Source organism: Staurois parvus, unplaced genomic scaffold (assembly GCF_062004578.1).
Source record: "Staurois parvus isolate SC_StPar_1 unplaced genomic scaffold, SC_StPar_1.0 ptg000017l, whole genome shotgun sequence".
Lineage (NCBI taxonomy): Eukaryota > Metazoa > Chordata > Amphibia > Anura > Ranidae > Staurois > Staurois parvus.
This window is the reverse complement of record NW_028317813.1, coordinates 6,283,370-6,310,613: the sequence shown is the minus strand read 5'-3', so window position 1 is coordinate 6,310,613 and position 27,244 is coordinate 6,283,370. Positions and strand designations below refer to the sequence as shown.

Genomic DNA, 27,244 nt, shown 5'->3' with positions numbered 1-27,244 from the left:
TGATGCTTGGCATTCAGGCCAAGGAGTTCAATCTTTGTTTCATCAGACCAGAGAGTTTTGTGTCTCATGGTCTGAGAGTCCCTTAGGTGCCTTTTGGCAAACTCCAGGTGGGCTGCCATTTGTCCTTTACTGAGGATTGGTTTCCGTTTGGCCACTCTACCATGCAGGCTTGATTGGTGAAGTGCTGCAGAGATGGTTGTTCTTCTGGAAGGTTCTCCTCTCCACAGAGAAACGCTGAAGCTCTTTCAGATGCTTGGTTACCTCCCTGGCTAAGGCCCTTCTCCCTTAATCGCTCATTTTAGCTGGGCGGCCCGCTCTAGGAAGATTCCTGGTGGTTCCAAACTTCTTCCATTTACGGCTGATGGAGGCCACTGTGCTCATTCGGTCCTTCAATGCTGCAGAAATTTTTCTGTACCCTTCCCCAGATCTGTGCCTTGATACAATCCTTTTTCGGAGGTCTACAGATATTTCCTTTGGACTTCATGGCTTAGTTTGTGCTCTGACATGCACTGTTAACTGTGGGACCTTATATAGACAGGTTTATGCCTTTCCTAATCATGTCCAATCAACTGAATTTCCCACAGGTTGACTCCAATCCAGTTGTGGAAAGATCTCAAGGATGATCATTGGAAACAGGATGCAGCAGAGCTCAATTTTGAGTGTCATGGCAAAGGCTGTGAATACTTTTGTACATGTGTTTTTTTTTTTTTTTCATTTTTTTATTTTTAATAAATTGCAAAGATTTCAAAATTAACTTCTTTCACGTTGTCATTATAGGGTATTGTTTGTAGAATGTTGAGGAAAAAATGAATTTAATCCATTTTGGAATAAGGCTGTAACAGAACAAAATATGGCAAAAGTTAAGCACTGTGAATACTTTCTGGATGCACTGTACTTGGATATACTATATATAAATGATATGTATATGTCCTGTATATGTGTGTGAGTGTGATTTTTATACGTAAAAAATACACCACGTCTTCAGCTAAGCTCCCCCTTCTTTTCTGAATCATTGGCATTCCTTTCAAATTCCTCATTGTTAATTTCCTTTTCATCTGCATCTCCAGGAAACGTATGAGACCACAAGTCATCAGGTGAACACGCTAAGGAAAATCATCAAAGAAAAGGAGGAAGCATTTCTGCAGCTCCGTCAGTTGGAGCAGGCCAATGCTTTACAGCAGCAGAAGCTTGGGTCTGCTGGGACCATCCCCTCATCACTTGATGGCCTACCTGGAGACATGTCATTCATTGCAGACTTCCCACCACCTCCACCCCCACCACCACCTGCACCAGTACCCGTACCTGCCGCACCACCTCCACCCCCTCCCCCACCTCCACCACCACCACCTCCTCCAATGCCAAGTAAGGATGGCACTGCTAAACATGTTGACAATTTTAATTCATTTGCAGTGGAATTGGTTCATTATTTTGTAATCCTCTACAGTAAACATCACTGCTGTTTAATAAGAACATGAAAAAATACATATTTAATTTTGGAAGGAGGGGTGATTTTGGTGACGTTTGTGTGCCATTACACTTCTCACTCAATTTCCCATATGAACATATGTCATTTTTATAGAGTCTCATTAGACTTCTTTCACTATGTTCCTGATACTGTGTCTATCGGACGCTCAGATTGCCTCAGAGATTCTCTTACTTTTGTCATTGGGCCAGTTAGAACTGACAGACATAGTGTCAGAAGCTGTAATGAGAGAAGACTGACATACAGATATCATTGGAGTACATATAGGTAAATATGACTCTCTGATCAGAGCCTTTAATGGACATGAGATCCATTATACATAATAGCAAAATCTGACTAGAACTAGAATCCTGTTTTAGACTATTATGTCATGTATAATAATCCACCTTCCACCTTAAACTATCTAGGGCACCAGAGGACATGTTTCACTCTCCTCTCCTGGTTCTGTATTCCTCTGCTTTTTAACACCACCCCCTTCCCCCAGCCTTCTAGATTCTCTAGAGGAATAGACAGAGAATTGCACTACCATTGGGTAATAAATAAACAGCAGTTATCATGTCTACAATCTCAAAGTGAATCTTTTGCTAGCATTTCATGGAAATATAACAGGCTAGGGAGTGATTAAACTCTTTGGTGTCTACATGTCATACACTTGCAACTGTCAGGTCTTGAGTGGACCCTAAAATTTGCAGCAAGAAATGAATATGATGACAGACTCCCCTAGATATAAGGTTATGAGCTCACAGATCTGAATTACTTCAAACAAAAGAGGAGATAGAGTCTAACCTAGATGTAAGTAAAACACCTTTGTTAAACCACTTATTAAAGATGAATGCCAGGTATAGAAATTTTTACATAGTTATATTGGTGCAGTTTGGACCAATGTAAGTATGTATGTGCCATGCCTGTGGGATCACCATAGAAGCTGAAAATCACTGTAGTAGGCACCGCTACAACAGTGATCTCCACAAGCTTTTGAGTCTCATGCTGAAAAGCTTCTGTGCTGCAATGTGAACACAGGAGGTCATTGTCTCAGCACAGGTGCCATTGAGGGAATGCTTTGTATTGGCTCAATAAATGCAAAGAATTTTCTAATTGGACAAGGTGGGGATCTCACCTCGTCAAATCAGAGAGCACTTTGCATTCATTGAGAAAATACAAAGCATTCCCTGATCTGAATGATCTGAGTGCCTGTGCCGAGTGGGCAACCTCCTGTGTTCAGTAAGCAGCAGTCCAATCACTCAGCACAGGACCCAGAAGCTAGTGGCAATCGCTGTAGTAGCAGTGTCTACATACATAGAGCACAAACATACTTACATGGGTCCAAGCTGGAGCAATGTAACTATAAAATGTTGCCAATACCTGGAATTCAGCTTTTAAAGGATAAGTTCACCCTTTAGACAAGAAAAAAAAAACAAATGTACATTTTTTTCAGGTAAAAAAATGCACATTTATTATTTTTGCCCCCCGGGAGCCTGGAAAGCATTGCACCACAGATCAGTAGATCACTGATGGCATGCAGGTCTCCTGCGGACCTGCCAGAATATCTGCTTGCTATACGGGATGTACAAGCAGGCAGATATTCTGATAGGAAACGTCAATGAACTACCACGGTGCTCCACAGTGCTGTGGAAGTTCATTGAAAACTACAAGCCAACAGCTGCTAAGACTGTCGGGACTTCCTGTGACTTCCTGTGAAATACGTGAATGAATGGTGCGGCTGTGTGGGCAAAGCCCCACACAGCCGCGCTGTTTTCACATTTGACAGATAGTACGGGGAGACTTCTCCTTGTACTATCTATCAGAGGCGGCGGGGGGGCGGTGACTGTGGTTATGGGAACATGTTGCATGTTCCACCCTAAAAACGGGTTGAACATGTTACATGTTCCCAAAGATGAACTTATCCTTTAAATAGCCATTTGTGTTTAAAAATACCCACATAGCACCATTAGTAAAATAAATAGACAGTGTTGTCCTATACTCTACAGACTCCTATCTAGGCAGCATATGTATGTACTAGTAGTACCATGTGCATAAATGTTAACACATTAGCAGAGTCACACAAGCACCTCATTGTCTCATGCGTTTCCTTAATCACTGTAAACAAACGTTTATAAATAGAATACAGTATAAAAGAGCTATTTTCTGATCACTTGTAATTCACTTTTGGGCAAGAAAATGTAACTGTATGTTTTATAAATGTATCTAAAATTGTCTCAGTACACTAGGGCATAAAAAATGGTAGCAAAATCTCAATACATTTTTTAAATCTGGGATATTCAGAGAAAAAAAAAAGCAATGAGCAGTTTTTTTCTTCCAAATCCATTAGCATATAGTATTTGCTCTGCTTTAAATAGAAGCAGATTTAAATATAGCAGTTTTAGGAATCCTCTCTAGCTTCCTCAATTAATCTTTACCAAAAGAAGAAGCTCAATGTATACTGCACAGGGGTGGACTGACAACACATGGGGCCCCCGGGCAATAGGGGATCATGGGGCCCCTGTGTCCTTGCCCAAACTCAAAAAAGCCTATGAAAAAGGTACCAGGGGCATCTTATGGGGCCCCCTACTGACCCCGGGCCCTCGGGCAGTGCCCGAGTTTCCAAATGGTCAGTCCACCCCTGATACTGCATCACAAACTTTAATGTTGCTTTCAGAGCTGGATCAGCATAGAACTAAAGATCCAGTACATAGTGATACAGGGTCTTTCCCCAACATCATAGAATGAAGGAAGAATGCCTTCTTAGGGCAGTCAGTCAGTACCCATATACTACCTTAGTTGCTAGGCAGGTATGGCGAGAGTGCTGCATCATTGGGGGGGGAGGAACTGACACATTTCATCTGCTACTTGGTGTACTTCTTTAGTGTCCATTCCCCTTCAAAAGTAGGGAAATGTTCTAATTTTATAGTTCTAAAAATATTTTATTAAAGAAATTGTTTGGTTGGTAATTTCTTAGCCCTTTACTGGACAGTGCTTGCTTTTAAGTTCACTTGTGAGTTTTTTGAATATTAATAATTTCTCAGGCTGTTTAATTTTATTATGTTTCTGATAAACAGACAATTTTTGTATGCTTATAAATCGTATCCACATATAATAATTTGCATTTAATTACAGGCAAGTGCCCTCCCCCACCACCTCTTCCATCTTCCTCACCCTCTGTTATCCTCACAACTGGTTTGTCAGGTAAATATCACATTGAGAAAAAGACTGAATATCACCAAACTGTCTAATCTTTAGAATCACACTCCACGAAATGATATCTTTTGTATTACTTATCCTATTTCTGCTTTTATTTCAGCAATCAGGATCAAGAAGCCAATAAAAACGAAGTTCCGCCTACCTGTGTTTAACTGGACTGCTCTTAAACCCAACCAGATTAGTGGCACCGTATTCAGTGACCTGGATGACGAGAGGATCTTACAGGTGAGAGAGAACATATAAGCAGAAAGATGCAAAAACTGAGAAATTTATAGAAGCCCATAAGAAGTGACCTTTCACTAATCTGACTGTAGTAATTAAAAACATACGGGTCCTTATGGTATACTGTACTATTTACATCATTCATACTCTTGTAGATTGCCTTGTTAGTACATTAACACACATTTTTCAGATAAAATTGCTTATAATTTATTTATTATAGGCACTTGTCAGTTTACGCAGCGCTTTACACACATATACTGTACTTTCACATTAGCCTCTGCCCTCAAGGAGCTTACATTCTCAGGTCCCTAAACTCACATTCATACATACACATACTAGGGACAATTTAGACAGGAGCCAATTAACCTACCAGCATGTCTTTGGAGGAAACCAGAGTACCCGGAGGAAGTCCATGCTGGCACAGCCAGAACCTGCAAACTCCAGGCAGCTAGTGCCATGGTTGGGATTCAAACCAACGACTCTAGTGCTACCAGGCTGAAGTGCTAACTACTTAGCAACTGTGTTGTCTGCTTTGCCACATAATATTGGTAATACATCTATTTCAGATATATTGCTATATAAATGAAACAAGTTTAATTACATTTAAACACCTTTGCTTCTCTCTAGCACACGTTTCTCTAAAATTAGATTAAAAAAAAAAATAGAATGGATCTGGCTTGCAACTTGAATGTAAAATTCAACATTCTAAAACAATATAATGCCCCTTTTACACTTGTGTAGTGCAGTTTGCCCTCACCATGGGTGTAATGCAGTGTACCCGTGGGTTGGTTGTATTTCCATTGACTTCTGCATGCACTTTCAGAAAGTGCACCAAAACCATGGGACATAGTAGAACTGTATGGGAAAGTGCAGCTAACCCTCACCAAAGCTGCAGGTACAGTGCTCTGCACCTTTGTATGTACATTTTTCACATAGAAGAGCTGATTTATGTAAAATAAAAAAAAAAATCTTTGTGTTTTTAAATTGTATTGTATTTTTTTTTTTTTTTTTTTTTGTAGGATCTGGATATGGATAAATTTGAAGAGCTGTTCAAAACCAAAGCACAGGGAGCTGCCATTGATCTTACCTGCTCCAAGAATAAATCATCCCAGAAGTCAATGAGTAAAGTCACACTTTTGGAGGCAAACCGAGCCAAGAACCTGGCGATCACTCTGCGAAAAGCTGGGAGGGCCTCGGAGGAGATCTGTAAAGCCATCCACACGTATGCATCTCTCCCGTTCACGTGCTTATAGCATAGCATGGTGCAATATGTATAGTATATCTGTTTGCAACAGGTTGCTAAATATTATTCTAGTAACAGACCTGTAGTTAGACATAGAATACTACCTTGCCCTTTCCCTCCAGGTTTGACTTGAGGACAATGCCGGTCGATTTTGTGGAGTGTTTGGTACGCTTCCTACCTACAGAAGCAGAGGTGAAGTTGCTAAGACAGTATGAGCGGGAGCGGAAGCCTCTTGAGGACCTTTCTGATGAGGACAGATTCATGATGCACTTCAGTAAAGTGGAGCGTCTCTCTCAAAGGATGTCCATCATGACATTCATGGGCAATTTCAGTGAGAACCTGCAGCTGCTAACACCGGTATGAAGTCAATTGCTGCCACCAGTTCTTTGTCATGCCACAATACTCAAGGATTCTGACCATTTGACCTTTTTATGTTTTGAATATTTTATTATTTATTCCAAAGTGGACTTAATAATATTGTATATAGTAAAACAATGTTTAGTCTGCGCTCCCTAAATCCATGTATTCCTGTAGATTACAGCAATATACTGTAGGGGTGTGTGTTTTTTTTTTTGCACGGGGGGGAAAAAAAAAAAATAAATAAATACACACACACACACTATATTGCCAAAGGTATTGGGATGCCTGCCTTTACACGTGCATGAACTTTAATATTATACCGGTCTTAGTCCGTAGGGTTCAATATAGAGTTGGCCCACCCTTTGCAGCTATAACAGCTTCAATTCTCCTAGGAATGCTGTCCACAAGGTTTAGCAGTGTGTCTATGGGAATGTTTGACCATTCTTCCAGAAGCGCATTTGTGAGGTCAGGCACTGATGTCCAACGAGGAGGTCTAACTTGCAGTCTCCACTCTAAGTCATCCCAAAGGTGTTCTATCAGGTTGAAGTCAGGACTCTGTGCAGGACAGCCAAGCTCCACCCCAAACTTGCTCATCCATGTCTTTATGGACTTTGCTTTGTGCACTGGTGCGCACTCATGTTGGAACAGGAAGGGGCCATCCCCAAACTGTTCCCACAAAGTTGGGAGCATGAAATTGTCCAAAATCTTTTGATATGCCAATGCCTTAAAAGGTCACTTCACTAGAACCAGGGGGCCAAAGCCAACCCCTGAAAAACAATCCCACACCATAATCCCCCCTCCACCAAACTTTACACTTGTCACAATGCAGTCAGGCAAATACCATTCTTCTGGCAACTGCCAAAGTCAGACACGTCCATCGGATTGCCAGACAGAGAAGCGTGATTTGTCACTCCAGAGAACATGGCTCCACTGCTCTAGAGTCCAATGGTGGCGTGCTTTACACCACTGAAGATGACGCTTTGCATTGCACGTGGAGATGTAAGGATTCAGCTGCTCGGCCATGAAAACACATTCCATGAAGCTCTCTACACACTGTTGTGCTAATCTGAAGGCTACATGAAGTTTGGAGGTCTTTTGGTGACTTCCATGCATTATGCCCTGACCCCACTCTGTCATTTTACGTGGCTTACCACTTTGTGGCTGAGTTGCTGTTGTTCACAGTTGCTTCCACTTTTTCATAATACCACTAACAGTTGACCGTGGAATATTTAGTAGCAAGGAAATTTCACGGATGGACTTATTCCACAGGTGGCAACCTATCACGGTACCACGCTTGAATTCATTGAGCTCCTGAGAGCGACCCATTCTTTCACAAATGTTTTGTAGAAACAGTCTGCATGCCTAGGTGCTTGATTTTATACACCTGTGGCCATGGAGGTGATTGGAACACCTGAATCCAATCATTTGGAGGGCTAGCTCAATACTTTTGGCAATATCAAAGTGGCTGTTCACTAAGCATGAGACCCAGAAGCAACTGGCGATCACTGGAGTAGCGGTGTCTACTTCTGTGATTTCTGACTTCCAGTGACATTGGCCAGGTATGGTTTCCAAGCTGGGCCACTGTAGCTATGTATAATATAGTCAAACCTGAAATTGTTCATTAATGATTGGAAGTTTGCCCAAGTTTTTGGATTAGTTTTTTTTTTATATTTATAGTTCAGTATAGATAATTTATTCTGCATTTTCTTATGTACTTATTTTGAACAGTGGTGTGTGTCATTTATGATGTATATGTTTTCTTTCTTACAGAAATACCAGGTTTAGTAATATTACTCAAATCAGGGCCACAGCTGTCAAAGTGACAGCAGGTCTTGGCAGCTACACACATGGGGGTTTTGCTCATTGGGGAGGGACTCTAAGACATATGAGGTATGTTCTAGGCCCTGAAGCTTGTTGAGAAGCAATTTAATTGCAAATATGAACAGAGGTCTTTAGATGCCAGTATATTTAAAATAGGATTTTTGGGATTCACTTCCAATGTTATATGTTGCCATAGTTGTTTCTGAAGATTTTAACTTGTGAAAACCTACCTTCTGACATATGTATCTTACTCTTCCCAGCAACTGAATGCAGTGATTGCTGCTTCGGCTTCAGTCAAATCTTCTCCAAAGCTGAAACAAATGCTGGAGGTGAGTGAGGGTTTGAGAAGACCCAAGTAAACTGATAAACACCAATGTATGGGAGCCGTTATTCATTTGGCAGCCATTTTTCTTTTTAGATAATTCTTGCCTTGGGTAACTACATGAACAGCAGCAAGAGAGGATCTGTCTATGGGTTCAAACTACAGAGCTTGGACTTGGTATGTTGGAATGGATGACTGGTGGGGACTTTTTTTCTGTACGCACAGAGCTAGGGCTGTAAATATAATGTATTTCTCTTCTGTACTACAATTCACCATCTGATCCAGCTGCAAGACACAAAGTCAACAGACAGGAAGATGACATTGCTTAACTTCATTGCCTTGATTGCCAAGGAGAAGTATCCTGAGGTGGCCACATTCTACAATGAACTTCACTTTGTGGAGAAGGCAGCAGCAGGTAAGAACTCTGTCACTGTCTGCGACTGTCCATTACAACCAATCTGAAATTTTCTTACGTTAGTCTGGCTTCAACAAACTGCTGAAAGCGTTTTCTATTGGTGAGTGTTTTGCCTCTCAGTCCAATGATGTTTTTAAAAACCTTTCCACACAAAACATTTATTTTTGGATAAAAGAGGAAAATTTTGAACATCTGTCAAACTCATACATCTGTGTCCTCAAATGAAAGGTTTCCCCTTATTTCCTGTCCCTGTCAGTCCCTAACACATACTGCCTCACTTGTACATGAAGTAAGGGGAATTTTCCATCTGAGATACACAGCAAATATTGACTCATTTCTGTTTTGTCCAGTGTCTCTTGAAAATGTCCTTATGGATGTAAAAGAGCTTGGGAAAGGGATGGACTTAATCCGCAAGGAGAGCAGTCATCATGACAATAGTGTTCTCAGGAACTTTGTGAGTAGCAATGAAGGAAAACTGGACAAGCTTCAGAAGGATGCCAAAACAGCAGAGGTTAGTACATCGAAAGTATTGTTACAGTGCTAAAGGCAAATACTAACCCACCTTTAATCCAGTTATGCCCGGATTAAAAAATATTTGTTGTGTATCTACTATTAGCATCTGTATTTGTTTTATTTCTTTGTGGTGTTTTTCCTTTTATTTTTACCTGATGATGCCAGTAATACACTGTGTCTTAGCTTGACTATGCTCTCTTACTGTATTGTATCTATGGATTAGTAACATGGTCACCCTAGGATAGGAAGTACGTTAAGAGGCCAGGAATTATGGTGGGACTCTATAGAGAATCACTCCCATTTCCTTCATCTCAATAACATAGAAGTAGGTGTTCTGTAGTCCAGAGGTGAGCTGAGCAGGGCTGACAACACACTGCTTGAGAAAACACTGCAGAGAACACAGTACAGCACTGGATTTCTGACACCATTGAACAGATATATAAAATGATTTGGATTGTACATTTAACAGGCCAAAATGTAGCAAATAAGTGAAGTTTATTGATAGGGTTTACATGCTATTACAAAAGAAAAGTTCTACCAAAAGAACTGTCTCTGTCGCAAGCAGAACTGTAACTATAAATGCGTTTTTAAAAAAATCCTTCAGTTGTGTTACCTGTACAAATCCTATGCATTGTGCACCTTGCAGCAGGGGTGTATTTACCACAAGGCAAACAAGGCACTTGCCCAGGGCAGCATTTTTCAGGGGGGCAGCACCTCCCCCCAGAAGAAGGGATGGAAGAAGGGACATGCACACCATGGGGACTAGGTGGGATCTGAGAGATGCTGCAGGCTGCTTGATTGTGTATGTAGAGCCTGACTCTCGTTTCCGAGGATGTCCGGAGCTGTGGAGATGAGTGTATTTTTCTCTATTGCGGGGGTTTAGTGGAAGGCTCTACCAGGTGGGGGGTAGGGATGTTGTTGGTCAATGTCAGGCTCTATCCACGAGAGGGGGAAAGAGTTGTGGTGTTGGTTCATGTCCATGGGGGCAGACAAACCTTTGCGTTGCCTAGGGCAGCACAAAACCTAAATACAGCACTGCCTTGCAGTATTAGTAGGAGCAGAAAGCTGAGCATAGGAAAGAGAGTAAAGTGAGTGGTAGACTAATTATTACATATATAGTATAAACCAGCCCGGTCAATACTATCTCTGAATATGTGTGCCAATAATGATGTATACCCGGGTATCTGGGATGTGCCTTTTGTTAGTTTTTCAGTGATAAATGAGCAATGAGCCACTCAGATTCTACTGCACTGTGTAGTGCTGTTATGTGAACATGTTTTAGGTACTAAGAGCTGGAGGGAAAGGTAGTTACTTTGTAAAAGAGAAGCTGACAGTTAATGCTACAGTTTTGCAACAGTAAATAGGAGTGACATACTGCATATAGTGTGTCGGGCTTTGTGTGACATTCACAATTGGCTACGCAGAATTTCAAATATTTTGGAAAGAAAATTCACCTTTAACAGCCTAACCTGTGTGTTCAATTTTATATTGGACATCAATGTACAGGAGTTGATGAGATCATATATCACCATTTAACATAAAATAGGTAAACTTCTAGAAAGCCCAATTAGTATAATACAGATCCTTCTTCTGCTTCAGGCCTCATTGCTTTGCTCAACATCTCATCTGTAAAATCCAGCTCATCCCGCTTGAAGCTGGCCGTGGCAAATCAGAAGCCAGCACCATGCAGTATTAACCAAATTTTGGGAAAACTGCTTCTCCACACTTGCTTGGTAGAATTAGTCAATTTTCTCACCACTTAACAGAAGTTTGGGTTTTTTTCCCCACAAAATTATACTTAGGTGGATGCAGCATCAGTCCGTGTGAGAACTCAGATCACATGACCGCTGATTGATGAGTTCTCACTGCTGCTGTGAGCAGAGAGCACTGACTGTCAGTCACCGCTCTCTGCTCAGCCTCCCTCCTCCCAGAGCTCACTGGAGCTCTGGGCTGTAGAGAAGGAAGGCTGGCTCAGGCTCTCAGCAAATCGCTGAGATGGATTCTAACTTGAAAGTCGGGATCTTTCCCCAGCCTGGACTGGCTGAGTGATGTCAGCCGACAGCGGCCTTCAGCCCACTATCAGTTGAAAACGGGTCAAAGAAATGCAGAAAGAACTGCACTCCTGTGATCCACAGGAGAACTACAGCCAAATGAGCTTTGACTGTACTTCTCCTTTAACTAGCTTTGAGGTAATGATGTGGTTTTACAAAGCAGCAATCCTGATTAATGGCTGAGAAGGAAAATGGGGATGGAGTGGATGAGAAGGAAGTTGGAGGAACATTTTTCTTGGTGTCAATTTTAATAAATACGAGTGATTCAAATTTACAGTCCATATGTGGTGTGGCACCAATCCCAAGTTTTTTCACAAGGTACTATATATGCTTTATTCACTGTGGGCATGACTAATGACTCGCTGGAAATGTAGACCTCCAGCTATCATGGTAATGATTCGAATTCAAAGCTAAATCCCCAGCAAAACAAATCATGTCTAAATACAAACGCTATGTGTATTGTTAATTGAATCTTATTGTTCTTTGTATATTTTCTCTACATATGTTCAGTAATCCAACATGCAACATTTCCTGCACTTTTCCTCTGTGCAGGGGTTCCTTGTAATAAAGACCAGTCATTGCTGCTCTCTCTGTTTGTGCAGAGTGTGTGGTCTTATATCTGCCCCATCCTGTAGTTTCTTGGCCTCACCAAAGCTCTACTTTCTAGCACTATGTGCAGCCCAATGATGTGTCACTGCTGCTTGAAAAGGTAATGTCTAGGTTTGCAAAGGCACACAAAGTGAATTTATATCCTTTGTGGCCAGTTAATATATCTATAGGAAAGTTTTTGTGCCCCTGGCATTCAGTTTTAAATGTTCGAGGACATATATAGTAGATGAAATGGCAGCATTCCAGATGGTTTCCCTTTTTCAGTGATGCTGCCATAGCCGTAGTATATAAGCTGGTTTATACAGGCATTCCTTATGCTTTCTTTGCTTGTGACAAAATATCTTTTTTTCAGTTGCGTGTATTGTTTGCCTCTATCAGTTGTTTTTTCCTGCCTTATTTGAATGTTCTGTCTGGGTATTTTTAGCAATCCGTCCCACTGTGATTCTTCCCCTCCCACCCTTCCCTTCACTGTGCCTGCAGGAAATGTAGACTTGTGAAGTTCTATAAGCCTTTAGAAGGGAGCAGTATCTCCAGATCTCTTTTTTTTTCTCTTCTGCAGGAAGCATACGCAGCTGTGGTGCTTTACTTTGGAGAAAATCCAAAGACAACGCCGCCCTCCGTGTTCTTTCCAGTATTCGCTCGTTTCATCAAATCATACAAGGTATACATGCTAAACCCCGTGTCACATACCGGCATGCGCATTTACTTGGTGCTTTAGAAGCACCTGTGTAGTTTAATGTGTGCGCAGAAGGCAGGCTCCTTCCTGCCATTGTTTCAACAGGAAAAAGTTCTTGGTCAGGGTGTGGCCACCTACCTAGTGACTGAGTAAAACACTTCTTGTCCACTAAGTTGGACTACAGTAAGGAGAGAAGGATCCTTGTGGATACATAAAGAGACTGTCCTTTGATCCACTTCTCTCCAGAAACATCTTAGCCTTGCCGCCCTACTGGAGTGCTATCACAATCACATGCTCCACGTAGGAATCTAAATGACGGGTCACAATGGATCATACATACTGCAGTGTAATGAGCTCTGTTAGCACAAACTAGAAACTAGAACTTCAGTAACTGATCTTTATTATAAACACACAGAGAATGGTTGATCACTTCAGACACACATTTAGTATATATAATATAAATATATATATATATATACATACTAAACCCAAAGATGGCCGCTGCACTCCGTATACAGGAAAGGTGTGCAGGTACTCTTCCACATATAGGTTCTCATGCACACCAGACATTTTTACAGCTGCTCCTAGGGATGTCCATCGGTTGTTTGTTTTTTTCCCCTATAAACTCCCGCTCATGTTGGCCTATGCGTCTATACACACACAAACTTTTAGAGGTGGGAAAAAAACCCACTTCCAGTGCATCGAGGTGCAGCAGAGTTCTGGCAGAAAACAATCTTGACTCTTTTAAATGCGTGTTTATCACTTGAGCGTTAATTAATTTCAATGGTCAGAATAAATGATTTATTCTAGCCAACAAAAGTAATTTACATCTAAACGCTTGACACGGCTATATGCATGGCTGCTGTTAGAAACCACGGGGCCCCATACAGCCAACCTGACAGGCCCCCCCTAAAAAAAAGTACACTGTTTACTCTGCTTCAGTTATGAGTGAACACAGTGAGTGATAGGTACCAATCATTAACTGTTCATTCAGGGAAGGAAGGGGCTGATAAATGGGACATATTTCCCCCACTCTCCATCCTGAAGGATCCTATTGCATGCTTGCAGCTGCCGGTGATGAGGAGCAGAGGGAAGCCAGCAGCACTGCAGGGGAGGGGACACACAGGGGGGAAATGTATGGTGCACAGGGAGGATGATCGGTGCAGCGTGGGGGGGCAATTGCTGGAACTGATCCCCTGTATGGCTCGCTCTGCAGCAGCTGAAAGCCAGTGGGAGGGAGAGGAGAAGCCAGCTTTCAGAGGATCCGTTCCAGTAATTGCCCCCAGCCGTGCCGCTCACCCTCCCTGCCCACATCCAACTCACCCAGCTGCCTGGGCCCCACTGCTGGCCTGGGCCCTGTACAGGAGGACTGGTGGTACCCCTTATCCACAGCCCTGGCTATATGCGCCTAAACGCATTATACACTTTTGTTTTTTACAAATGTCAGCTGTTTTTTTTCCAAAACAATGCTGCCAGGAGGAACGGCTTCTAGGAGAGTTAGGAAAACGTCCAGTGTGCATGAGGCCTAAAGCTTCTTGTATCCAACATAGTTGAAAGGCACCCACGGTTATTCACATTGAATAAAGTTGGAACAAGTATTTGATGGATCACAGTTCATCTTTTTCGGGACACTAGAGCTGACAGGTGAACAAGCTGAAGAAGCACCCAACCACCAGTAACACCCCGCCAAGTGGTGAAGTCACATATTCCATTAATATATATGTATGGAACTATGCTGCCAGTCCATATTAATTGCCTTAGTGTGTTTTCTCTACAAAGTCTGTTCAATTATGTATATAGAGAAGAGTCATATGACCGTTCCATGAAAGTGATAACAGGTCTGATTTGTTCTGTTTAACAAACTAGGATGCTGAGCTTGAGAACGAGATGCGCAAGAAGCAGGAGGAAGTTCTGCGAGAGAAGTTATTGGCACAAGAAGCAAAGAAGATGGACCCTAAGGTATAGTCTACATCACTGAAGTGCCTCTAAGCACCATGGACTGTGGCACAAATGGTCCTGCACACTGAAATACAAGCACCTTCATTGCTTCTGCTATCAGGAGGACATTGATTCAAGCAGATTTATGAAGTGATGCCTTCCTAGTTGTTCTCAGTTCTGATCTGTAGTCATGTTGTACTACCAATGTACAGCCCAGAATGCAGACAAGTGGGAATCAGAACAAAACAATGTTTGGGCCTGTGAATTAAGGTGTCAAAGCTCAGGGAAAAAAAGACTGGGGTAAGAGGTTGTATTTGCAGTCGTGGTTGGTAGTGCCCCTGAATATCTTAGAATGTGATTGTGTATTGTTATTATAGAGGGGTTAATGTAGCCTAAACAGTTTGCTCAGCACTTTATAAAATAAAGGGAAGCAGCAGAGTTACAATGTAATTCAAGTTAAGAGGGTTAGGAGGATGCTGCTTGTGAGAACTTACAATATAAAGGTGTAAAATCTCTTGGGGCCAGTTCACACCCGAATCGCACAGGAATGCGCTCTGTGTACCCATGCAACTCAGTGCAGTGCGATTTCTAAGGCCATTCATTTAATGGGCTGTTATTGCATTGGATCACACTAAAAGTAGTGCTACACTACTTTTTCAAAAATGCAATGCAGCTGGATCGCATGGTACTGTGGTACCATGCTATCTGTTCGAGGCAAAAGCAATTGCAATCTGCGTTTGGGGTGTTGTTAGACATATATTGACACCCATCTCAAATTTATCTATCAATCCGGAATCATATGGCTGAACCTTTGCCTGCTTACTGTGCACAATGGAATTTGGAGCTTCAGACGGAAATTTCTGTTGAGGATTGGGGGTCTATGTGGCAAGGAGTTTCCCACTGATCTGGTAACATACTGGCATTAGAGAATTCCTATAAAGTGATTTCAAGATGATATTTTACCCCCATCTCCATTAGGTAAATTTATACCTGATTATAACTCTGTGTTTTCAAGGCTGCTCTCTAGAGGGTACAATGCTCCACATTTGGTGGACCTGTCCAGTGGCCCGCCGCTTGTGGACTAGAGTTTATAATCTTATTTATTCAGTTACGTCCATTAACCTTAACCCCTTCGCGCCGGCGCCTCCCGTCCCTTTAAGGTTTCAGAAGCCGGGAGGCGGGGCGGGTTTAGGGTCATGTGACCACCGTGACACATGAAATGGAAAGGTCCCAATCGAAAGAGGAGATCGGGACCTTTTCGTGAGTACCGCACATGTGTGCTGGGAACGTGCAGGGCGCGCGCTCTCAGCACATATGTCTTTTTTTAATAGAATGGAAATGTGCGGCCGCTAGGCGTCTAGGCCCAGACGTCAGGAGGCTGCACATTTGTGTTCGGCCGGCGTGAAGAGTTTAAAAAAGATCCTATTGAGGCCTTACTTTTTAAGCCACTTCGTGACCTACCTCATGGACCACGCTCATTGGTCAATTTTTTTTTCTATGGCTACTAAGCAGACTATTAACGGTTCTTGGAAATCCCTTACTCTACAATTTGAGGAGGTCAGGTCCAGAATCCAAGGTTTCTTTTATCAACGAAAAATTGACAGCGGTATTAGAGGATAAACATGATAAGTTTCTTTCTGTTTGGCAATCGTGGGTGGATTATCAACCGGTTTCTCATTTTACCGCAAAACTAACTAATCTATGATGTGTTGGGTTTTGCCTCTCCACTCCGCTTATGTGGGGATCGTGTCTCCCGGCCCCCCCCCAAGGCGAACTCCTCTTCCTTGCTGGCCTGTCTCTTTTTTTTTTTTTCTCTCTGCTCTTTTTCTTTCTTTTGTTTTCCTGTTTTCTCTCTCCTCTTTTTTATGGTTTGTTTATATTAGACCGATTGTCTATCAGTTATTATTATCATCTTACAGGTCTATGATTCTCAGGGACAATGTTGCCTCATGAGATCGTGGCTCTCTATGTGTTTTCTTTTTGTTGCCTTCTTGTATGTAGCTTTTATATTTCTGAAAGTGGTTGTGGGCCTTGCAGCCCTTTGCCTTTCGTAGTGTTATCTGGACCCCAGCATGGGTCTTGTATGTGTACCTCTGTGTTTGTTGTGTGATGTTTCCCTGTCTTTTATTGTTTGTTGTCGCTTTGTATCATATGATTTGTTATGGTTTGTATGTTTCTCTTTAACAGGCTTAATAAAATCTTTTGTAAAAGAAATATAATGACACCCACAGCAGATCGCACACCCAGTGCGTTTTGAATGTGACGCAGGAAATCGGTGGGTTTAGTTCCGCTTTAAGGGCTTGTTCACCCTGGAATGTGATGTGGGAAACCCGCGTTATGGTGTGAACGAGTCCTCAAAGTGGTACTAAACTCACCGATTTAAGAGTCTTCGAAAACCATTACATTCAAGGCATGCTATGAATGATAACCATTAGTTACTAATGTGCTTATGTTCGCTCCCAACCAAACTGTCAAGCTATCATATGGCTGGTGTTATAACTGATCCGATGTGCGGCACCATGGCAACTGTAGGCCAAACAGAGGCTAAAATGGCATCCTGCTTGATAGGAGGGTTTAGTTCTGCTTTAATACAACTCTTGTTTATAATTGTCGCTTTTTTATCAGAGTTCCAGTCCCATAGCTAAGCAGGAAGTGAGGGAAAATCCCACCAAAGAGCGAGGGAATGCCAGTGTTTCATCACCCTAGGTTCACATCTGTGCGGGTGGTGCTGTTGCGGATCCGCACAAAAATCCATGCAGCCGTACCACCCGCACAGAGGAATGCGGACCCGTGGGCGGGTGCCATTCGTTCTAATGGCACGCCGCCCACACTGGAAAACACAACCGTACTGGGAACCGAGGTTCCCGTGCAGGCTGCGTTTTCCAAAGAAGTGCAGGGATTTCTTCCCTGCGTCCCACGGGCACGGGAGTCCATTCAAATGAATGGGCTCTTGTGCGCATGCAAAACGTGGCCCGCACGGCCGCATATATGTGAACCGGGGTCAGGGTCTGCAAAACTGCTGTCCCCATCGGAAGATTTCCCATCTATTTCTGTTCTGATTGTGGGATTTTCTTTCACTTTCAGTGATAACAGTAAACAGGATAAATGGAGAGGGGGAATCTCCCTAATAAGGGCACAGGCAGCAATAAAAACTGCGAGGTGTTCTAACCCTCTCCTCTCTATCCAAAACCAGAAAAAGGTTTTACCTGTGTAGTTATATTTATAAGGAGGAAATGCTAAAATCACATTATATACTTCGGCATCACGGGAGTCTTGCAGGTTGTAGGGTTTTGAATGGACATTTTGAGAAAGGGCATCAATGTTGTTGCTAGAATGTTTTTCTGGTCTCGCTGGTTAAACCTTTTGGGTTGCGTTCAGTAGCTTCTGTTGCCCTATAAAGTGTTACCACCGCTTGCACTGATGAAGTGTGGGGGAACATCCAATCCATAGCGCAGTCTGCCAGTACTATCTCTTGTCATGTTGAGTCTGTTACGTTTTCTGTTGTTTGAAGATCTCATAGTTTATGTATTGCAGTGGACATTTACAGCAACTTACATCCAATATCCTCCTAAATCTTGATTCCAAGAGCGTACATACTGTGTTTACCCCAAAAAACATAGGAAATACATAGATGTGTTCCGTTACAACTCCAGGAACTAGCCAGTAGTGGTTTAGCTGGTCTCGAAAGTGAAAATAACAGCTAGAATAATTAAAATAGTTTGGTTATTGGCAATACTTCCATATCCCCTCATTAAAGCCACCTCAGTGAACAAGGATTGCCAACCGTTTGGTAAAATCCTCATATTCATCATTTATTACTGTTGAGATCTTTCCACAGGAAATAGATTTTTTTTCATGTGATCAAAATAAGGCATATTGGTTGATATGAATGTATTCTATTTTCGGACAGTAAAGTTTACTGAATGAAGAAGGACATATATCTAATGTTTTACACACTATTCTGATTTCTCTAGTCTCCAGTGCAGAAAAATAAACGTCAGCAACATGATTTAATAGCAGAGCTGCGGCGGCGGCAAGCCAAGGACCATCGACCGGTATATGAAGGAAAGGATGGAACCATTGAGGACATAATCACAGGTGGGTGTTTTAGTTAGCAAGTGAGTTAATTTAATATTATCTCTCTAAAATGTATCCTCCTTCCTGCCCCAATGTATTTAGTCCTCACTACTGGGGGCTGCTGAACCTCTCTTTTCAGTTTGCCTTGTTTGACCATGTATGTGTTTCTCTGTTTCCCCAACCTGCATTGATGGCTGCAGTCCTGAAGAGTGTCCCCTTCACAGCCAGAACAGCCAAGAGGGGCTCTCGCTTCTTCTGTGATACATCCCTATTTGAGGATTCAAACTGTTAAGCCCAATGCCTTTAAAAAGTATGTAAAGGTATAATTCTGCATGCATTGTGACCTTCCTTGTCTGGCCATGGATGGCCTTTCATGGAGAACACTGGAATGCATGCCCAGGCCTTGCACTTTAACCTTGTAGTCATGATTACTAATCCCCTGCGATGCACCTGACTGCATGTGACACCTACATACTCTTCTGTAGGAGCATTCAATGTTCACACAAAGCACAGTGTATAGCCATGGGGAGAAGGTTTGTGAAGTTTCACCAAGTTACATCATAGTTAGATCTTCTGTGAGAATGCTACCTTATTGTAGATCTTATCATGAGGGAAGATATTGAACCCCTGTACTATTAATACCAATTGTATGTACAATTGTCTTTTTGACCTTTTGATATATTGGCTCCATACACAATCTAGCCTTCAAGGCTTCCTAACAATTCATGTCTTTTAGCTGAAATAGCTAGTGCAGGTCTCATACACAGGGTATTAAAAATGCAGATGTGCCCTTACAAAGTAATGGGGGAGAACATGTCACTGGGCCTCAGGAACCCAGAGTATGGAAACAACTAAGACCGGTGCAAGTGTCAACTGGCCATAATCATCATAAGCCACCTCCCTGGCTTAGCTGTGCTTGTGTAGAATATTGCCTATCCTGCACTCCTGCTGTTTATATATAACCACTGGCGAGAGCAGTGTGACCTCCATAGGAACTTGTGTGGAGAAGAAGTTATATGGTAGAGCGCTTTTTTTTTCTCCATATGAGGGAAAGAGTGCTGCTCTTGATATACTTCTCTTTAATTTCATTCTCCTAGTTATATACCTTCCTTTCTATTTTATCTCTCAGATTAGCTACCAGGAAGATTCATCTTTAGTTTCCTTTCTCTTGCAGAGGGTAAGAAGGGGGACAGCTGATCTTCCTGTATAATGGCTATTGCTGGCTACGCTGCTTCTGCCTTGTGCCAAATGTGTCTCCTTTTAACACGCATTTGCTTTAAGTGATTGACATGCTGTGCCTGTTGATACCAGCCCACACAGGGTTAAGATCTGAACTTGTAGACCGTTAATGCGATTGTGCCCAAAGAAAAGAGAACATGTTACTAGGTGCAGCTAGAAGCAAGAAAAACTGTGTACTAAGCAGGGACTTTTGCAAGGTCACAACTTGAAAGTTTCTAGTATCTAAAAAGTATTTAACTCCTGTACAGACCTTTGATGTATCCGTTTTGATGTAGAAGAAAGGCCAACATTTGCTTTTTTGCAAAGTGCACAAATTGCTGTACAGATCAGGGGTGGTCTGCCACCTAGATGTAAAGGCTTTCGTTTTATCAATAACCTGGTTTGAAGTGCACTGGGACATATACATTTTATGTGATAAAAGTAGGGCTAGATGCCTGTGAACTATCACCAGATTAGCAAGTTTTGCCATTAGCTATGTCTATTAATGTGTACTCAGTGAACTTATGATCAGCTCTCCCTTCATAGCAGACTGTGTCTGAAAAAGGGAATACAAAGCACCTTTTTAATGACATCTACTCTTAGAGTGGTAGTAAAGTCCGTAATGGGGGGAAAAAAAAAAAAGTCTACCTGCAAGTTAATGTTCTAATGCGATAGTATGCACTGCATGCTAGTACATTGTGGCATACTTACCTTACAGTGGAAGTAAAGGCAAATTCTAACTAATGCTAAACCTACTCTCTACACACATTTTAGGCCTGATCTATCTAGTTCTGTAAAGAAAAAAATCACTATACTTACCTGTTCTGCATCTGCTCCAGTCCAGTCCCACGCTGAGTGGCAGCTGACAGCGGAAGTCCCATAGTAACTTTATGGGTGGCCTCACTTCCCAAGCATTTCCCAACCATTGTCAGCTGCCTCCAGCACACAAAGGGTGCCGCTGGAGACTGGACCGGAGCGCCTGCAGAATAGGTAAGTATAGTGATTTTTTTTTCTTTACAGGGCCAGATAAATTAGGCTTATAATGCGGCTGAGAGAAGGTTTAGAGTTAGTTAAGATTTGCCTTTACTTCCATGTTAGAACAAAGCCCTCCAGCAGCACACTGTCACCACTGACAGGACTTCCATCTTTACCCGGTCTTCTTTTCGGGATCGTGGGCTCCAGCTGTATGAATGGCCGAGCCGCAAAGACGACACTCCCGCGTGCATCATGTCCACGGCACAGAGCTCTGAAGGAACGGTACAGGCATGCTGTCCCTTCAGAGTGCATGCACCGATGGTGTCACCACTGTATCCTGTGCGAATACTGTATATTCTAAACAGTGGACTTTAGGAGATATTCTCTGTATCTACAGGTAACCTTATTATAGGCTTACTTGTACAGTGAAGGAAATAAGTATTTGATCCCCTGCTGATTTTGAATGTTTGCCCAATCACAAAGAAATGATCAGTCTAAAAATCGAATGGTAGGTGTATTGTAACACTGAGACACAGAATAGCAACAAAAAATTCAAAAGAAATGCATGTCTAACAAATTATGCACTGATTTGCATGTTCATGAGGGAAATAAGTATTTGATTCCCTATCATTCGGCAGGATGGCTACCAGGTGTCTTTCATACAGGTAACAAGCTGAGATTAGAAGCAGTCTCTTAAAGGGAGTGCTGCTAATCTCATTTTGTTACCTGTATAAAAGACACCTGTCCAAAGGAGCAATCAATCAGATTCCAAACTCTCCACCATGGCAAAGACCAAACAGCTGTCTAAGGATGTCAGGGATAAGATTGTAGACCTACACAAGGCTGGACTGGGCTACCAAACTATCGCCAAGCAGCTTAGTGAGAAGGTGACAACAGTTAGTGCAATCATTCGCAAATGGAAGAAACGCAAAACAGCTGTCAGTCTCCCTTGGTCTGGTGCACCATGCAAGATCTCACCTCGTGGAGTGTCATTGCTCATGAGAACAGTGAGGAATCATCCCAGAACTACACGTGAGGATCTTGTCAATGATTTCCAAGCAGCTGGGACCACAGTCACCAAGATAACAATTGGTAACACACTCCGCTGACAAGGATTGAAATCCTGCAGTGCCCGCAAGGTCCCTCTGCTCAAGAAAGCACATGTCCAGGCCCGTCTGAAGTTTGCCACTGAACATGTGAATGATACAGAGGAGGACTGGTTGAAAGTGTTGTGGTCAGATGAGACCAAAATCGAGTTCTTTGGCATCAACTCAACTCGCCGTGTTTGGAGGAGGAGGAATGCTGCCTATGACCCCAAGAACACCATCCCAACTGTCAAACATGGTGGTGGAAACATGCTGCTTTGGGGGTGTTTTTCTGCTAAGGGGACAGGACTACTGCACCGCATCAAAGGGACGATGGACGGAGCAATGTACCGTCAAATCTTGGGTGAGAACCTTCTTCCCTCAGCCAGGGCATTGAAAATGGGTCATGGATGGGTGTTCCAGCATGACAATGACCCAAAACACACGGCCAAGGCAACAAAGGAGTGGCTCAAGAAGAAGCACATTAAGGTCCTGGAGTGGCCTAGCCAGTCTCCAGACCTTAATCTGATTGAAAATCTGTGGAGGGAGCTGAAAGTTTGAGTTGCCAAACATCAGCCAACAAACCTTTAATGCCTTGGAGAGGATCTGCCAAGAGGAGTGGGCCAAAATCCCTCCTGAGATGTGTGCAAACCTGGTGGCCAACTACAGGAAACGTCTGACCTCTGTGTTTGCCAACAAGGGATTTGCCACCAAGTACTAAGTCATGTTTTGTGAAGTGGATCAAATACTTATTTCCCTCATGAACATGAAATCAGTGCATAATTTGTTAGAGATGCATTCCTTTTGAATTTTTTGTTGCTATTCTGTCTCTCAGTGTTACAATACACCTGCCATTCGATTTTTAGACTGATCATTTCTTTGTGAGTGGGCAAACATTCAAACTCAGCAGGGGATCAAATACTTATTTTCTTCACTGTAGGTACAAACTAAAGATTGGACTTTACTTCCATTGTAAGCAAGCATTGCAGGGCCACATGCAGATCTGAGCACAGTGGAGCTAGAGTTACCTCCAACTGTCTATGAAATGTATGTTCAGAAATGGCATTCCATGTCTCTACATGCCTCTGATGTGCATTTCCTGTCTGACTGAATGGATACGTAAGCACTCTCTACAAACAGAAAATTATGAGAACAGTAGTGTACACTATTTACCAAAAAGTTGGCTTGTTTTGTGCTCTAACAATTTCAAATTTGCTATACATAGGAGGTTGAGTTTATCTTAGAAGAAAGCTTCACAAAATTCTAGTACAGACTTTGCAGACAGGTTCAGTGCCTTAGGAGTTGTGTTAATAACTATTACATGTCCAACTAAAGGTTTTCCCTTTCCAGCACTTACTCTCAACTCTAAAGCTTCCAGTCTCATGCGTACAATTGCCTTTGCCTGCTTCAGCCCCAGAGCTCTCTTGTCCTCGGTGCACATTATCTGACAACGCACTTGTTTTATCTTTTCAGATCTCCGTAATCAGCCCTTCAGACGTGCAGATGCAGTTCTGCGGCATGCCTGGAGGCGGAGCTAGCACATCCAGTCCCATGAGCCGGGTCAGGCTTTGCTGTGTATGTTGCTCCTTGGAGTAGATGAACTAAAACACACAGCAGGTGACTGTGCTCCACATATTAAGGGAAATGAAGAAGCCGGGACACTTCAGAGAATAGAAGAAAAAGTGCCTTATTGCTACAGTATTATAGAACTATTTTTCTTTTACTATTTATATTTTCTTAAGTTTTTACTGTTGAAATTGTAAATATTTTTTAAGTTTGCCAGACCAAGATTGGCTGCTCTGGGCAAAATAAGAAAAAGTGCCTTGTAAGTGTTAAACGTTTTTTATGCAGTTAGGTAGATTGAACACTAATGTGATGTAAAGACTGAAGCCTTTTGTGGTGGAATGGGCTGGTAATGTTAAATGTATGCCTTCTGGCTTTGGTAAGGTTAATATAGCAAGAGCATTTTTACATATTTTATTTACTTCATCCTGATCATAGTGGGAAGAAAAAGGAAATGTGTCAAAATTTTGAGTTTGCGTCAGAAAGTTGTAGAGAAATCACATATATAATGAAATTAGTGCAGAACTGATGGTTTATGGGGTTGTTTACCCAGCTGCTGATATGTCATGCTGTCAGCTGAACTGTCTATTGAATCATGTGTACCTTCTGCCTGCCTGTCCTGATGCAGGTAACACATCCCCCACATTCTTCACTACCTTGTTTTGTCAGTTATTTGCTGAGACAGCTAATCACAAAGAGGGATTTTGCCAGCAGAGCTCTAGAAATAGTTGTGGAGGAGCAACATACACTTGTTTCAATAGACTACTTCGCTAGATGCAACATGTTTGGGCAATTGAATGCCGAAGTCTATTGGGTCAGCTTCACAAACGTCACGGCTGGTGGAAGAAGAATGAATACTTTGTTACATAAGCAGCACTGTGTGATGTAGGTATGCATTAGGTGGGCAGGCATGTCAAGTCTTTGACTTAATTTGGTGTCCAGACATTTACAGATGAAATGTTGTCTTCTAAGTGGGACCATAAATCTGATTAAAAGTAACCGATCAGGATAGAAACAAGGGGAGTTGTCATTGCTGACTTTTTTTTGGGGGGGAAGATGCAACTTCCATGGCTGCCATCCTTACCCTTATTTTACTACTTAGTCCAATCAGTGACCTGACGTGTGTGTGTAGCATGTGTGTGTGTAGCGTGTAGTGTGGGGAAGACATCTGGTATGCACATGCTTGGTGCAGGTCACTGACTCACTAATTGGTGAAGCACAGATGATGATATCCATTTTTTATATACCAGCAGTGGCAGCTGCCATATACCTGTCCTGCAAATTCCTCTCATGCTGCCTTTCTGCTCCTTGCATCTTTATAACAATATAGCTGTATGTACACTACGATGTCTAGCGTACCTAATGCTGTTAGCATTGCTTTTATTTGCGTCCGTATGTAAAAGTGTAAATGCAATGCTGCTTCTTCAGAATTACATTATTGCTGTTTTAAATATTAATGTTACAAAGCTGTGTACCCATCTAATTGGTCCTGCCTTATGATGAATTTATTAAATTGTAGCAGCATTGTGCTTTCACTCAAACAATAAAGCGGTAATTGTGTATACACTTTTACACACTGTAGCTGTATAAAAGCAACTTGGACACCAATCTCCTTTCCTGTGTACCTGTCACCTACAAAGAGCAAACAAGCCAGGAGGGCCAATATCAGTTTCCTATATACTAATAACATGATTGCAATATGTAATAGGAACGCAGTGATGCTACCAGTTTATAGGAATTGATAGTATTGTAAATATAGGTCAAATCCACAAAATGACTGCCTATGTTTTTTGTACATGACAGGTACAGTCCACTCTGCGCAGGACAAAAATGTTTATGCAGTGATATTTCCAGTCTGCACACTTTATTTTGCTATGATATATTTATATATATTTAAGCTGTATCTGAACTATGTGTTTTACCATTCTTTCCCATTCCTACCCATACATACTTCACAGTGAAGTCTTTTTTATACTTTGGTAGGTTTGGGATTGGCATACCTCTGTATCAGACTCAATAGTCCATGATACATCTACATTTTTGATTAATGATAATTTATTTTTAAATTGTTCAGATCAGCAAATTTAAATCCAGCTTGTCAACCTGATTGGTAGACAATTGGACCAAGTCTTTGGCATTAGGGAATCTGCTTTTTTTATTTTTTTTTTTTTGCTTACTAAAGTCTTACTGTCAGTTTACAAGACAAACTTATTGTAGTTTCTTCTTTTTATTTAAGATTTTAAGTGAGGGGTCTTTTGACTATATTTTTGGTCAAACATTTTAAAGAGGACAGTGATGATTATTTTAATCACAGGGAAAACTTAGCTTGCGACTGTTCGGAAGAAAAGATTTTTCTTTTTCTTCATTTTTTTAACAACATTTCTTTGTCATTATTTCAGTAACATTCCATGTTTTTTTTGTTTGTCAGAAATTGCAGGGACCGCTGTGTAGTTCTATTGTAACATTCCAAGTTACGTGTTTACTATATAAAAAGGAAACATTGCCTGGTTAGCAATGTACATATAGTGAATGGTATAGTACCTTTAAGGTGTTTGCCATGTATGAAGCTGTGTAAAACAAGAGCAAACGTACCCATGTGTAAGTTCCAATGACTTTGAATGTATACATTGCGAATACAAAATTATAAGACCAAAGCTCAATAGAAGTGGTAGTTTTTATTCCTGTGCTATCTTTTAGGCACCCTTCGCACAGGCATTTTGCCCCACTGCAAATCCTATTGGCAAGAATCTACTGATTCCCGCTGCTAGGATTGACAGCTGTGTGCTGATAACAGCAGCCGCCGAGCCCATACACTGCAGGGACAGGCTGGTGATCTCCTGCGGTGATTGTGTTTGGATGTGTTTTGGATAAAGTGCTCCTAGGATTTGAAGCGTGGCAAAATGCCCACGTGAATGGTGCCTTATACAGTGCCTTTCCTAAACTGGGGAAAAAGCCATATTATTCTTTGCAGCTGCTATGCATCTTATCCTGCTAAACCTAGAGACTCCTATTCATGCACTATACTATAGCCCTTGCCACCCACACTTCGTTTACAAGAACACACTGTTGGCTGTTTGTTTTTGCCCCAAAAACAGTGATGACAGTTTGATGACCTATAGTTTATCTGCCCACCTCCAGAAGTGCTATGATTGCAATGCATGCACAAGAGAACAGAGGCCTGCTGCAAGCTTGTGGTTTCTGTACTGTAATAATTCTGCATGTGGAATACAGTCCTGTCCTTCTCCAGAGCCCACAGACATGCAGAGCAGTGTGGTGTCAGAGAAGGTGCCCTTCCATACCTTTTCTCAGTGTATTAACCATGTACAGTATGTTATATCTGATGTTAAGAAGCCAGTAATTGTTTATTACAAGTCATGTTTAAGTTCTTTAAGTGTCAGGTTTCAGGAAAATATTTAGTGCTCTCTGTTATAATATTGTTTTATTTTGTCATCAATAAATGTGCAGAGCCCTATCA

General features: G+C 41.9%; 1 protein-coding gene across 3 annotated transcripts in view; it reads left to right on the top strand.

Moving 5' to 3' along the window:
• The window catches only part of LOC149473266 (formin-like protein 3), a 157,665-nt gene extending 130,421 nt beyond the window's left edge, over positions 1–27,244 (top strand). For 2 of the 3 annotated variants that reach the window (XM_089679237.1, XM_089679225.1), the window contains 14 exons: positions 1,068–1,362; positions 4,598–4,666; positions 4,782–4,906; positions 5,923–6,125; positions 6,269–6,503; positions 8,588–8,656; positions 8,746–8,826; positions 8,935–9,064; positions 9,415–9,575; positions 12,797–12,898; positions 14,780–14,872; positions 18,826–18,949; positions 19,129–19,238; positions 23,680–27,244. In XM_089679237.1, coding sequence (XP_089535363.1) covers positions 1,068–1,362; positions 4,598–4,666; positions 4,782–4,906; positions 5,923–6,125; positions 6,269–6,503; positions 8,588–8,656; positions 8,746–8,826; positions 8,935–9,064; positions 9,415–9,575; positions 12,797–12,898; positions 14,780–14,872; positions 18,826–18,949; positions 19,129–19,220 — 1,779 coding nt within the window. In that variant the 3' untranslated portion in view covers positions 19,221–19,238; positions 23,680–27,244. The remainder of the gene's footprint in view (positions 1–1,067; positions 1,363–4,597; positions 4,667–4,781; positions 4,907–5,922; positions 6,126–6,268; positions 6,504–8,587; positions 8,657–8,745; positions 8,827–8,934; positions 9,065–9,414; positions 9,576–12,796; positions 12,899–14,779; positions 14,873–18,825; positions 18,950–19,128; positions 19,239–23,679) is intronic. The other variant, XM_089679232.1, reaches the window with a different exon arrangement.